Source organism: Dendrobates tinctorius, unplaced genomic scaffold (genome assembly GCF_039654945.1).
Source record: "Dendrobates tinctorius isolate UK_male_01 unplaced genomic scaffold, ASM3965494v1 ptg000030l, whole genome shotgun sequence".
NCBI lineage: Eukaryota > Metazoa > Chordata > Amphibia > Anura > Dendrobatidae > Dendrobates > Dendrobates tinctorius.
Genome location: NW_027361698.1, coordinates 16816128 through 16829307, shown reverse-complemented (window position 1 = coordinate 16829307; position 13180 = coordinate 16816128). Strand labels below are relative to the sequence as shown.

At 42.9% G+C, this 13180-nt stretch overlaps 1 protein-coding gene across 2 annotated transcripts in view; it reads left to right on the top strand.

Moving 5' to 3' along the window:
• UGT8 (UDP glycosyltransferase 8) overlaps window positions 1-13180 on the top strand; it is a 134380-nt gene that overhangs the window by 111118 nt on the left and 10082 nt on the right. For both annotated transcript variants that reach the window (XM_073571875.1, XM_073571874.1), the window contains exons 4-5: window positions 529-605; window positions 5731-5950. In XM_073571875.1, coding sequence (XP_073427976.1) covers window positions 529-605; window positions 5731-5950 — 297 coding nt within the window. The remainder of the gene's footprint in view (window positions 1-528; window positions 606-5730; window positions 5951-13180) is intronic.

The window sequence follows — 13180 nt, the reverse complement described above, 5'->3', positions numbered from 1 at the left end:
TAAAAATGCACAGAAAAAAACAAAACAAACATAATTTTTCTGATAGGTGCAAAAATCCTGCAGAGAATCTGCGACAATAAAAACTCACCAAATAATCACCGTGGGATTGTAGCCTTCTAGTTTTGCCCATGATCCTGACTGTATGACCTTACAATCTTTCAGATCAAACAAAATAAACAAATAAAAATATTCTGAGCAAAAAAAGTTTTAGTAGTGGTTAGTTAGTGTCTGTGCAAAGTCCAGTTTCATTGTTAATTATAGTGTCAGCTGACTGGTTTACGTCCCTGGAATCACATTGATTGCTTTTTGTGAGTTGTTAGCTTATATTTGCTCTTTTGAAATCAATAATGTAAGGTAAAAGTGCAGCATTGATTGTTTAACCTACAAAAATGTTTTATCATTCTGTACTTTTAAGAAAAGAAATATTTCACAGTAATAATACATTAGATTTATTCTGCAATGACAATTCCATCTCTAGTTGCTGTTTTTTTTATCAATCCTGTTGTTAACATTATTTTGTTTATTCAGATTTTCTGGACCAAAACCCAGGAATTTAGGTAACAACACAAAACTGGTGGAATGGCTACCTCAGAATGACTTACTTGGTGAGGACATGTTATTTTATTTTTTCCATAGAAATCTAAAGCAAACCTATCATCAGGATTTTGCTAAGTAAACTGCAGGCATTTTAAGGTTGGCACTGTTGCACTGATTAAAATGATACATGGGTTGAAGAAATCTGTCTTGTGGTTGTTGTATATTCTGGATGTTTTAAGTTTATGAGATGCTCGTGCTCCGGGGTATGCCTGTAGATGGGTCTTTTTTTCATGCTATGGCCTCATCATCATCCTGGGCTTAAATGACTAGTCACTGACAGTGACCATCCTCCTATTTTAAATACTGCACCTGCGCATTTATTATTCTGGTCTTCATTAAAAAAAAATTTTGCTTCAGCAAATTGCGCCAGTGTGGGAGTGTTGCTATGTTCAGCTGTGATGATTTACTTCTTCTTTCTCTGGAACACAGTGGGAGGCGCATGCTCTGATTGAGGCAATTGCTTGCCGATTAATGCTACTGCGCTTGGATTAGGAGGCAGGTCACTGACAGTTCAGTGACCTGTCATTTAAGCCTAGAATGATGATTAATCCAGGGCATGAAAAAAGATTCACCCACAAGCACGCCCTGGAGCACTGCAAACATAGATTAAAAAACAACCACAAGACAGATTTCTTCAAACCAGGTATCAATTTAATCAGTATAACAGCACTAACCTGACAATGTCTGCTATTTAATTAGCAAAATCCTGATGACAGGTTCGATTTAAATAGAATTTTTATATACCAGTAATCTGATAGAGAGAATATTCAGGTAGGTTTTAGAAAGTATAGTTTGACAAAGCCTCAGCATGCACTGCCAAGGCCATAGGAAGGCCATAGGATATCATGATGTTGTATGGGCCTAGTCAGTGACATCATTAGGTATAGTCTAGTCAGTGTGTTGTGAGGTGACCGCACCCAAAAAGAGCTGTGATGTTTTGACATCTAGAGGCCTGCACAGTGGGTCTCATGGAGTAGCTGGCACGGAACTGGTGGAATAAATTAGCCTGACAATGCTTCTCAGCAGGTTAAGTGAGGACTGAGGAGAGATGAGCATTATGTTTACTTTTTGTCAGGGTCCTGACAGCGCCAGCGTACAGCCTCCGCTAAGCAGGGACTCACCCGCACCGTAGGGACTCCTGGGGACAAGAACAGCAGGAAAATAAAGATGCCCGGGACCTGAATGAGAAGTTTAGAAAGCAGGCACAGGACCTATGGTCATGCGACTACAAGGGGGCGGGGCTTAGCGTCCGCTTTCAAAGAAGGTAGAAAACTCAAAGTCGGGCAAAGCGGGGGTCATGCACAATACAGGCAAGCGAGGTACAGGAGGGATAAACAGATGGGAGGTCAGACAAAGCCAAAGGTCATACACAAGATCTCAGTAAAGTGCCAGGGATTAGACAGAACGGCCAGTCAGAACCAAGCAGAGATCAAAACCAAACAGACGTAGAAGGTACCAGGCAGAATCCAAAGCAGAATCCAGAGAACAGACTGAGTCATACACAGAGAATCATGCAACCAGAACACAGCACTAGCACACTCAGGGGTCACCACACAATGCCAAGGGCGAAAGTATAACTGACGGGGGATGGGAGCTTCCTGAGGCTATAAGAAGCCTCCCCAGAACCAATGAGAGGCCACCATGATAGGTCCCAGGGGTGCAGGTGAGAGTCTGCTCTGAGGTCAGAACATTAACCCCAGCAGTGCCGGTCACCCAGCACTGGTATCATGACACTTTTAGGCTGCTTCCAAGGCCCTAAAGCAAATCGTGAAATATTAACAACATTTTGTTAAATTCAGGAGAATCATATTGCAAAAAAAATAGATTTTGTCAATTCCCCCAAAAATTGATTCACTCATCACTCGTCATCAATCTACAATATTTTCAAAGATTGGACAAAAGAAACATAAAAATGCGTTCTATCCAGTACTCTAAATAAGCAAATCCACTTATTGAGATGCCCAAAAAATGAGTAAGTTGGCTTACTTACCAAGTCAAATTCCAGCAGGACTGCCATCGCTTGATCATGTGCAAACTACAAGCCTAACATACAAGTAGTGTGGTATCGCAGTTATTAACTAAAGAATTATAATCTTTGCACAAAGGATATACATGGAGCCCTTTAGTAAAAGTCCTAAATGTGACCTCCCCCAGAAAATATTTTGGAAGAGTGGCAATGGGTATGTCACTTAGGACATGTATTGCGGCATGTATAAAATAATTGTGCCCCAACAAAAGTCCATTAGTGTTTTCACCCACAACAATGCCTCTTTCATGGCCTCGATAGTTTATTTTGACCCCAAAACATAATAATGTTATCCCAGCCCCCCAACACAGAATGAATCCCTTACATTGCCCCCACACAATATGATGTTCCAACAGTATCAATACACACTTAAGATGATGCCCTCACAGTGACCTTCAACACTGTTTGATGTACCCACAGTGACTCCATACACTACATGATGTACCCATACTATAATGCCACCACATTGACAGTCCACAGCTGACCCATACACATTTTAGCATCCTTACAGAATGATACCCCCGGTCAACCTCCACAGTATGATGCTCCCATAGCCACACATACAATATGATGCCCCCCCATATATTATGATGGCCCTCACAGTCTCCCAGTCAGCATCATAACCCCATAACCTCATCACACAGTATAATGCCCCCACATAGTATAATGACTCTCACAGCCCCCATGGCCTCTAGTATGATGGCCCCCATAGTCCCATTACACATTTCCATAGTCTGCATAGCCCTCAGACCCGTTCTTATCTGAGAAAAAATATCTTTGTGTCATTTGATGGAACATATGAATAAATATGATATATTATGAATACACTCGAGATTCTGCTTGTGAAGTGTAACTTCTACAAATGTCATCTGGGTGTAGTTTTATAGGGAATATGCCACTAAGATTAACGCTCCCAACCAAGCTCATATATGTTTTCTTTCATGTAAATTCATCAACACCTTTATATATTCTATACTTTGCTGCATTTCTGAGAAATTGATTTATTAATTCAAGTGCAAAAGGGGCATTAAGTATTCTGGGCATGACAGAGCACCTCCCAAGCCTCTTCCTCCTGAGGTTGTTTCCCCAACCAGTACCAGCTTATGTAGCTTGATTGTGTGATGTCAATCACCAGGCAAGAGAACAAAAGTGAGCTACCAGTCAAGCTAAAGAGTTTGGTGCTGGATGGGTAAATGGCAGAAGCTGGTTAAGTGCTCTGTGATGCCGAGGGCACTGAAAGGGAATCTGTAACCAAGTTTTTGCCATTTAATCTGAGCGCTGCAAAATGTTTAGGCAAAGACCCTGCTTATAGCTAAATGTCACTTACTGGGCAGCTTGGTGTAGTTTTTATAAAATCACTGTTTTCTCAGTGGGAGATTATCACTAAAGGACTAGTAAACATGTACTCAAGCATATTCATGAGCTCATTAGAAGCCCACCCCACCACTGATTGGCGGCTTTCTGTGTGCACTGTTCATTAGCAGAAAGCTTTCAATTACTGATGTGGCCGGGGTTACATAGAATTCAGCATTCTGAGAACTGCTAGATCTGAAGCAAATACAACAATAATTTTATTCAAATTAAAATGTCAGTACGCAGTGTTACATTTTCTGAAATGGGGATACCTGCTCCAAAATTATGCTGTTCTCAGATGGGGTAGCAAAAACCTAATGACAGAATCCTTTTAATGCATCACTTGCATATGAAGATTTAAAGATGTTGAAGGATTTATATTTCAAAGCCCTGTATGCACATATACTATATGTAGTTTGTGGAGATTGATTTTACTAACAAATTCCAATTAAATAATTTTTTTGCAAATTGCGTTTTTAACCCCTTTCCTACATTGGACGTACCATTCCGTCCATGTGACCTGGGACCTAAGTCCCAAGGACGGAATAGTACGTCTAATGCGATCAGCGGCGCTCACAGGGGGAGCGCAGCTGATCGCGGCCGGGTGTCAGCTGATTATCACAATGTGTCAGGGGCGGTCACGGACTGCCCCCGACATGTTAACCCCTGGCACACCACGATCAAACATGATAGCGGTGTACCGGGGGTTAAAGGAAGCATCGACAGGGAGGGGCTCCCTCCGTGCTTCCCTGCGACCCCCACAGCAGTGCGATGTGCAGCGCCGCTGCGGAGGTCACCTTCCCTGCAGGTCCCCGGATCCAATATGGTGACGGGGACCTTCGGGGGCCTGCAGGGAGCGTATCAGCGCACTCAGGACAAATTGCACAATAACTTTTGCAGTCCAATTTCTCCTGTTAACCTTGGTAAAATAAAAAAATTGAACCTGAAGTAATTTTTTTTGTGAAAAAAAGTTAAATGTTCATTTTTTTTAAACATTCAAAAAATTCCTGTGAAGCACCTGAAGGGTTAATAAACTTCTTGAATGTGGTTTTGAGCACCATGAGGGGTGCAGTTTTTAGAATGGTGTCAGTTTTGGGTATTTTCTATCATATAGACCCCTCAAAGTGGCTTCAAATGTGATGTGGTCCCTAAAAATAAAATGGTGTTGTAAAAATGAGAAATCGCTGGTCAACTTTTAACCCTTATAACTTCCTAACAAAAAAAAATTGTGGTTCCCAAATTGTGCTGATGTAAAGTAAACATATGTGAAATGTTACTTATTAAGTTTTTTGTGTGCCATATCTCTGTGGTTTAAGAACATAAAAATTCAAAGTTGGAAAATTGCGAAATTTTAAAATTTTTTGCCAAATTTCCATTTTTTTCACAAGTAAAAGCAAGTTATATGAATGAAATTCTACCACTAACATGAAGTACAATATGTTATGAGAAAACATTGTCAGAATCACCGGGATCCATGGAAGCGTTCCAGAGTTATTACCTCATTAAGGGACAGTGGACAGAATTGTAAAAATTGGCCTGTGAGTTAACATGCAAACCACCCTTGATAGTGAAGGGGTTAAAGAGGAAGAGGCCTAGAACTACATAGGACCCAAAATATCAGTTGTAATTTCAACAGAAATCTAGTGACAAACAATATATAAAATAGTTACAAATGTTTATAGGTATGTCATAAATGTAAACTAAAAATACAAAGTACACCTCATATGAAATTGTTTTATAATATTTCCTTCTAGGACATCCAAAAATTAAGACCTTCCTTAGCCATGGAGGATTGAATGGTATTTTTGAAGCCATGTACCATGGTGTTCCAGTAGTTGGAATCCCTCTGTTTGGAGACCATTATGATACCATGACTAGAGTGCAAGCTAAAGGCATGGGAATCTGTCTTGATTGGAGTCGTATGACGGAAGATACTCTATTTGAGGCCCTCTCAGATGTTATCCATAATCCCAGGTAATGAATATTGCATATACCAAAATCATTTATATTATTGCTGTTTTACAAATTATAGTATTGCTTTGGTCATGGAAGAGTAATCTCATCTTGAAATTAGGTAAACTTGGTTATCAAAATGTAAACAAATATTAATATGGTCCTACAAATGGAAAAGATTAATAGAAGACACCAATTTACATCTGAAATATTGGCAAAAAGTGATTAATTTCTCATAAAAAGAATACAGAATGAACAATCATAGAAATAGACTCAATTTGGCAGGGGCGGGCTTGGCCATGAGGCTAAGGACTATATGCCCTTGGATTGGTTCCACTACAAGAAGTTTAGTGTCACCTGGCTGACTACTGATTTTGTCCTCATGGCCCAGCACCAATGTCTTTAAATGTGCCGGGTGCTGGTGCTAAATTGTCGCAGAATAACAGAAGCAGCTGAAAAACACACTACACGCGATCACGTCTGCTAAATGTTGTCAGGCAGTGCACCTGTGTATAGGGATCCTTGGGGGTCATCACACTGCATGGGGGAGCTGTGAAGGTCATCATACTGTGTAGAGCGCTATGGGGGTCATCATACTGTGTGTAAGGCTGTGGGAACTATGGGAGTATCATTCTGTGGGTGGGAAGCAGTGGGAGAATCACACTGTGTGCAGAGTTGCAGGTACATCATGCTGTGTATAGGGATCTGTGAGGACATCATACTGCATATAGAAGGGCTGTGAGACCATTATGCAGTATAATGGGGAGATGTGGGGGCCATCATATTGCGCATAGGAAGGTTGTGAGGATCATCAAATTATATAGAGGGATCTGTGGGGGCCATAATATTGTGTTTAGAGTATATGAGACCATTATACTATGTATAAAGGGGAAAAGTGGGGCATCATACTGTCTATAAGGGCTATGGGGCCCTTCACACTGTGTATAGCTGACTAGGAGGGTATTATGCTGTGTAAAAGGGCTTATGAGAAACTATCATAATGTGTATATGGAGCTATGGCAGCCATCATACTGTGTACAGGTGGTTATGGGGCCATCACACTGTATATAGGGTAGCTCTGGGACCATCACATTGTATATAGAGGGGCTATGGGGTCATCATGCTGTCTATATGGAGCTATTGGGCTAGCAAGAATATATATAAGTGGCTGTGGGGCTAGCATACTGTGTAAAGGGGAATCATACTGTTGAATGTGACACTTATCAGCGACCGGCCCCCTGCCGGGTATCGCTGATCATTCTGGGATGGCCAGGACATTTTTTTGATTGCTGGTCGCCCGTTGGCCAGCACGCATCACTGCATGTGGCAGGCGGGAGACCAGTGATCAGCGAGCTGGAGCTGGTAACCAAGGTAAACATCGGGTTTCTAAACGCTGCGCGGCGCTTAGAAACCCAATGTGTACCTTAGTTACCAGCACGCTGGTGCAGGGAGCTGGTAACCAAGGTACACATCGGGATTCTAACCTCAGCTCTATCCAAAGATGCTCAATAGGCTTTAGGTCAGGGATCATAGAAGGCCACTTCAGAATATATATTTTCCTCTTAGCCATTCTTGGGTTTTTTATCTGTGTTTTGGGTCATTATCCTGTTGCAAGACCCATGAACTGCAACTGAGACCCAGCTTTCTGACATGGGGCAGCACATTTCTCTCTAGAATCCCTTGATAGTCTTGAAATTTTATTGTGCCCTGCACAGATTCTAGACACCCTGTTCCACATGCAGCAAAGCAGCTGCAGAACATAGTAGAGCCTGCTGTATGTTTCACAGTAGGGACAGTGTTCTTTTCTTGATATGTTTCATTTTTACATCTGTGAACATAGAGCTGATGTGCATTGCCAAAAAGTTCCATTTTTGTCTCATTTGTCCATTGGACATTCTCCCAGAAGCTTTGTGGATTGTCAACATGTAGTTTGGCAAGTTCCAGTCTGGATTTTTTATGATTTTTTTCAACAATGGTGTCCTCCTTGGTTGTCTCCCACGAAGTCCACTTTGGCTGATACAATGACAGATGGTGCAATCTAATACTAATGCTTCTTGAGCTTGAAATACACCTTTAATCTGTTTAGAAGTTTTTCTGGGCTCTTTTGTTACCATTCATATTATCCATCTCTTTGATTTGCTATCAATTTTCCTCCTGCGGCCATGTCCAGGGAGGTTGGCTACAGTCCCATGGAGCTTAAATTTCTGAATAATATGTGCAACTCTAGTCACAGGAACATCAAGCTGCTTGGAGATAGTCTTATAACTTTTACCTAACACATTTGTCTATAATTTTCTTTCTAATCTCCTGAGACAACTCTTTCCTTCACTTCCTGTGGTCCATGTTGAGTGTGATACCCACCATGTCACCAAACAGCACAGTGAGTTTCTGTAGCCCTCTGCACAGGTCCACTCACTGATTCCAAGATTGTAGATGTAAAGAGGAGAGGGCCGTTTACTGGGTTTACTGTACAGGCAATTAACAAGTAATACTCCACTCAGGGAGGCAAGACCAGTAAAGAAGCAGCGCAAATTACATACAACCATTATGCTCAGGAATAAGATATATAGAAACAAGGTAACTTATCGCTTGCAGTTCTTGCAGGGGAAAGGCTGGAAAATCTCCCAACGGTGTCGCAAACCATGCACAAAGTCTCTGGCTCTGCTACGGAGATACGAGAAGCGAGACAGTGCTGATAGATTCGGTCCTTCTTGACTTGAGTGCGCCAAAATGTGGAAACAGTCCTTTATGTGGATTCTTCAGCAATGACGCCAGACATAAGACCAGGGCACGCTTAAAGTCTGTGGCATCTGGCGGTCTTAAGGAGTAGTCTCTAGGCAGTTTATCCTCTATCACAGTCACAACTGGGATCTCTGAAAGTACGCGTTCAGATGGTAAATAAACAGTGTCAAAAGAAGTCTTTAAGTCAGCACACTGAGGATTGCATGACGTGGAGTTTTCAGCGCAAGCAGCGGAGAGTGAGTCAACCATCTCTCGTCGCCTTCCCACCAAGTCTGACCTGTTCCCACGCTCAGGTCTCCTTATATACCCCACGCCCCCTGCTGTCCAGCAAAAATGTCCCCCGCCAACAGTGGTGACAGTCCCGATAGTTCCTGCCTTAAAGGGCACAGGACACTGCTGACTCTGTCTCAGCTCATCTTCTTACATGGACACCTGTAATGCTAATTAGTGGATACACCTTGATTTAACAAGTCCCTTTTGTCACATTATTTTCAGGGGTACCATCATTCCTGTCCAGGCATATTTCATGAGTTTTATTTTTTTTTTAAATTCTGTGGAAGCATGGTTGAAAAGCAATGTCTGACTTACATTTGTTCATTTTCATAGATTTGGATTTATTATTACTTTTGTCAGATTCAAGTTATTTCTGTGACAATAGTGGGTTTTTCTGTCATTAAACGAGGGTACCAACATTTTTGACCACGTGTGCATATTAATATAATAGAATGTTTGAGGTAGGCCTCTAAAAATTGTTAATGCAGGCACCATAAACACCCTGGCAGCACTAAAAACCTGCTCTGACAAAACACTGGCTGCAGGGCAGGCCTGAACCTCCAAGCTGTACAGAGACAGTTCATGCCACATATTTAGCTTGAATACTCAATAGTTGTAAGGCATAGATGAATCATGGAAGAGACTGGTATGGTCGGCAATGTACTCCTTCAGCATCTTCCAAATCTTTTCCCTCCTTGCAAGAGTACCTCACGCATTGGGGCCGGTCTGAGAAAACTGTCCCAGACCTTTCAGAGTGTTCCCCTGCCTCTGCTGCATCTCATGTGTATCTCCTTAGTCTCCAGTCCTTGGTTGTCCAAGGAACTGTGACCTCTGCATCCAGCATTATCAGATGGAAATTATTTTTAATAATTCTTCAACTAGGGCCTTTTGGTACTGCAACATTTTATTAGACCTCTCTGCCAGGAAGGAGAGATGTAAAGTTCTCCTTGTAGCATGGGTATAGAAAGGTGATCAATCAGTAATTATTTTTTGCCAAAATGCATACAATGCAAGGGTCACAGAAAAAGGCAGCAGAACATAAACTCAGCCATGTGTGCCAGACTGCCAACTGCCAAGACTCCCCTGGCCCCACTAAGAGGGCGACTGTCCATGTTGTCCTCCTCGTCCTCCTACTAGGGTGAAGGTGGTGTGGATACTACCGTCTGTTGCACAGGCAATCACCTCCTGTTCTTCCTCCTCCTCCTCTGCATCACCCAATCTTCATTGAGAAGATGAGATGAGGCTGGGCTTTGTAGCACTTCCCAGTATAGTTTCTTGCAGCGAGTGTTTCAGTAGACTGATGGTGACACTGATTATGACATCATTGCTGCTCATCATCTTGGTTGAGTCCTCAAAGTTTTGGAGAACCGCACAGAAGTCAGACAACCATACCCACTCATCAGCTCTTATGTGCGGAGGCTGACCGGAATACCATTTTGAATGGTGTAGCTGGTATTCAAATACTGCCATCTCATGCTCATAAAGCCATGCCAACATATTTTACATTGAGTTCCATGCATGGTGACATTGCACACAAGGTCAATAAGCTTGAAGCTGCAAATGCTGCTGCAGCAGTGCTAAGGCTGCGGAAGCTGTAGTCGACTTATGGAAATGGGCAGATGCGGCATACTTTCACAATTAGCTCAGGCAGATCTGAGTAAGGTTTTGAGAAACCGCTGAACCATTAAGTTGAGCAAGTGGGCCAGGCATGGTATGTGTGCAAGGTTTTCAAGCTTCAAAGCTGGCATCAGGTTAACGCCATTGTTACGCATGACCATGCCTGGTTGTTGGTTCAGGGGCGGGAGCCACAGAGCAATCTGGTCTGCTAGACTTTTCAACAATTCCACGGCGGTGTACGGTTTGTCATCTAAGCAGACTAACTTCAGCACAGCTTGTTGCCACTTGGCCGAGGCAGTGCTGCAGTGCTTCTAGTTTGAAACTCATGTTGGCCTTTGTGAGTTGGAGAGTGAGGGGGAGGTGTGGCAAGGAACTGTTGTAGAAGGTGGGGACAACCCTGATTGAACCGGGGCCCCCAAATCTTAGTGCCAGTAGCATGTGTTCCATTCCAGGGTCCAACTGGGTCCCGGATTCCACAATGTTCACCCAGTGTGCCATCAGGGAAATGTAGCTTCCCTGGCCATAAACACTTGTCCAAATGTCCATGCTTAGTGGACCTTCTAAGTCACAGTGTTGGGCAGGGCAGGGCTGATGTTATGGGACACTTGCTTGTGTAAGGTGGGGATGGCATACCAGGAGGAATAGTGGCAGCTGAGGACCGAGTACCAAAGGACGGCCACTGTCATGAAGTTGTGGAAAGGTTCAATCTCCACAAGCCTAAATGGTAACATTTCCAGGGCAAGCAGTCTGGAAATCTGACCGTTTAGCAATGTAGCCTGTGGGTGGCTGCGTATTTATGCTTGTGTTCCAAGGACTGGGGTAGGGACAACTGAATGCTGCGCTGGCATATTGATGTGGACATGGTTGCTGATGTTGGTTGTAAGTGAGTAACGACAGGTGCAGGGTGGGAGGCATCTTCGTCTACATCATGGACAGGGGGTTTACATGCACATAGAGCAGGGAAAGAGGCAGTGCTGTTACCTGCAGATACTATTTCTGGACCCTGACGTTTGGCCAAAATAGTCAAGTACTTTGCATGCATGCGACTGAGCATGCTGATGATCAGGCTGGTAGTTGTTCTGCCCCTGCTGATGATGGCATGGTAGATCTTGCAAATGGCCTTTTTGGAATTAACTGGATCGTCTTTAAAAAATTGGCAGACTCGTGAACACATAAATCTTGGCTTGGCAACTTCACCTGTGTTGGTGCTCTGAGGATCATTTGTTCACCTTGTGTCTCTGGCCACCGCACTGCCTCTTCCTGCCTGCTGGGATGCTGTAGCTCCCTCCTCTTCTGCACTGCTGTCCTTGCTCTGCATGTCACCTTCTCAGGTTGGGTCAGAGACGTCATTGTCCACCACGTCGTCTTTCACTTCCGCACCCTGGTCCTCCTCCTGACTTGCTGACCTAACAATACCACTTGCTGGCAACTGTGTTCCAACATCATCATCAAGCTCTTGCCATAGTAATTGCATTTTCCCACCATTGCATTCTTGTGAGCATGGCTGCTCAAATATTTGAGCATTGCCACATGCAATCTCTTCATATCTTGGTTGGAACATGCAGGGCAAAAGGACAGAATCTATGAATGGAAATGTGTACAGAACAGCTCTTCAGAGTGTCCAATTGTGGGATCACTTGTCTCCAAGCACTCGGCATGGTGGGAGAAAGGAGAATCAGGGTCAGAATTATGTCCAGAATCTCGACTACTAAGACTGGACCTTGTGGTAGACAGGGTGGTGCTGAAAAGTGACTGGAACATTATATGCTACCCATCTAACAACCTTTTCACACTGGTCTGGCTTCAAAAGTAGTGTTCTGCGCCCCCCTACAAAGTGGTACAAGCTAGATTGACATGATGTGTGTGATTGTTGTGCTCCCGCGGCAGGCACAGTTTTATCTTGCCCACATCTTCAGCCTCTGCGCTCATCATCAGCATCACATTCACTTTCCTTTCCCTTTTCATGTGCCTTGCCCATTTTAAATAATGTATGATATATCCCTGTTGAGAAAACGTTGCAGACAGTATTATAATGCCAGCAAAATTTGCCCTCTACAAATGGACGTATGAGGCTATCGTATCAATATAGCAATGCTATTTGAAACTAAATTTTTTTGTGCGTTTTGAAGCTCAACTCTTTTGCAATAAATGGCATATAAAATGTCACTGCTGAAAAAAATCAGTGTTACAATGGCAGCAAAATGTGCCAAGTTCAGATGGCTGTATAAGACTGCAGTATCAATATAGCATTGCAATTTTTTTAGCAAAGGGTTTTTTTGTTTGGGCCTTTGAGGCCCACTCTACCTCAATAAGTGACATATAAAATGTCACATCTAAAAAAAGGCTGCTTTACAATTGTAGGAGAATTTGCTCACCTCAGTCGGACGTATGAGACTGCCGTATAAGTATAGCAATGCGATTTTTTAACAGTTTCCTTTTTTGGGGTTTTGTAGGCCCAACTGTAGCACGCTAAATGGCATATAACATTTTACAGCTCCAAATAAGGGCTGTATTGCACTGCCGGTCAAATTTGCACACCTCAGATGGATGTGTCTGACTGCAGTATAAATATAGCAATCCAATCAAAGAAAAATGGATGGCACTCACCGGTAAAATTCA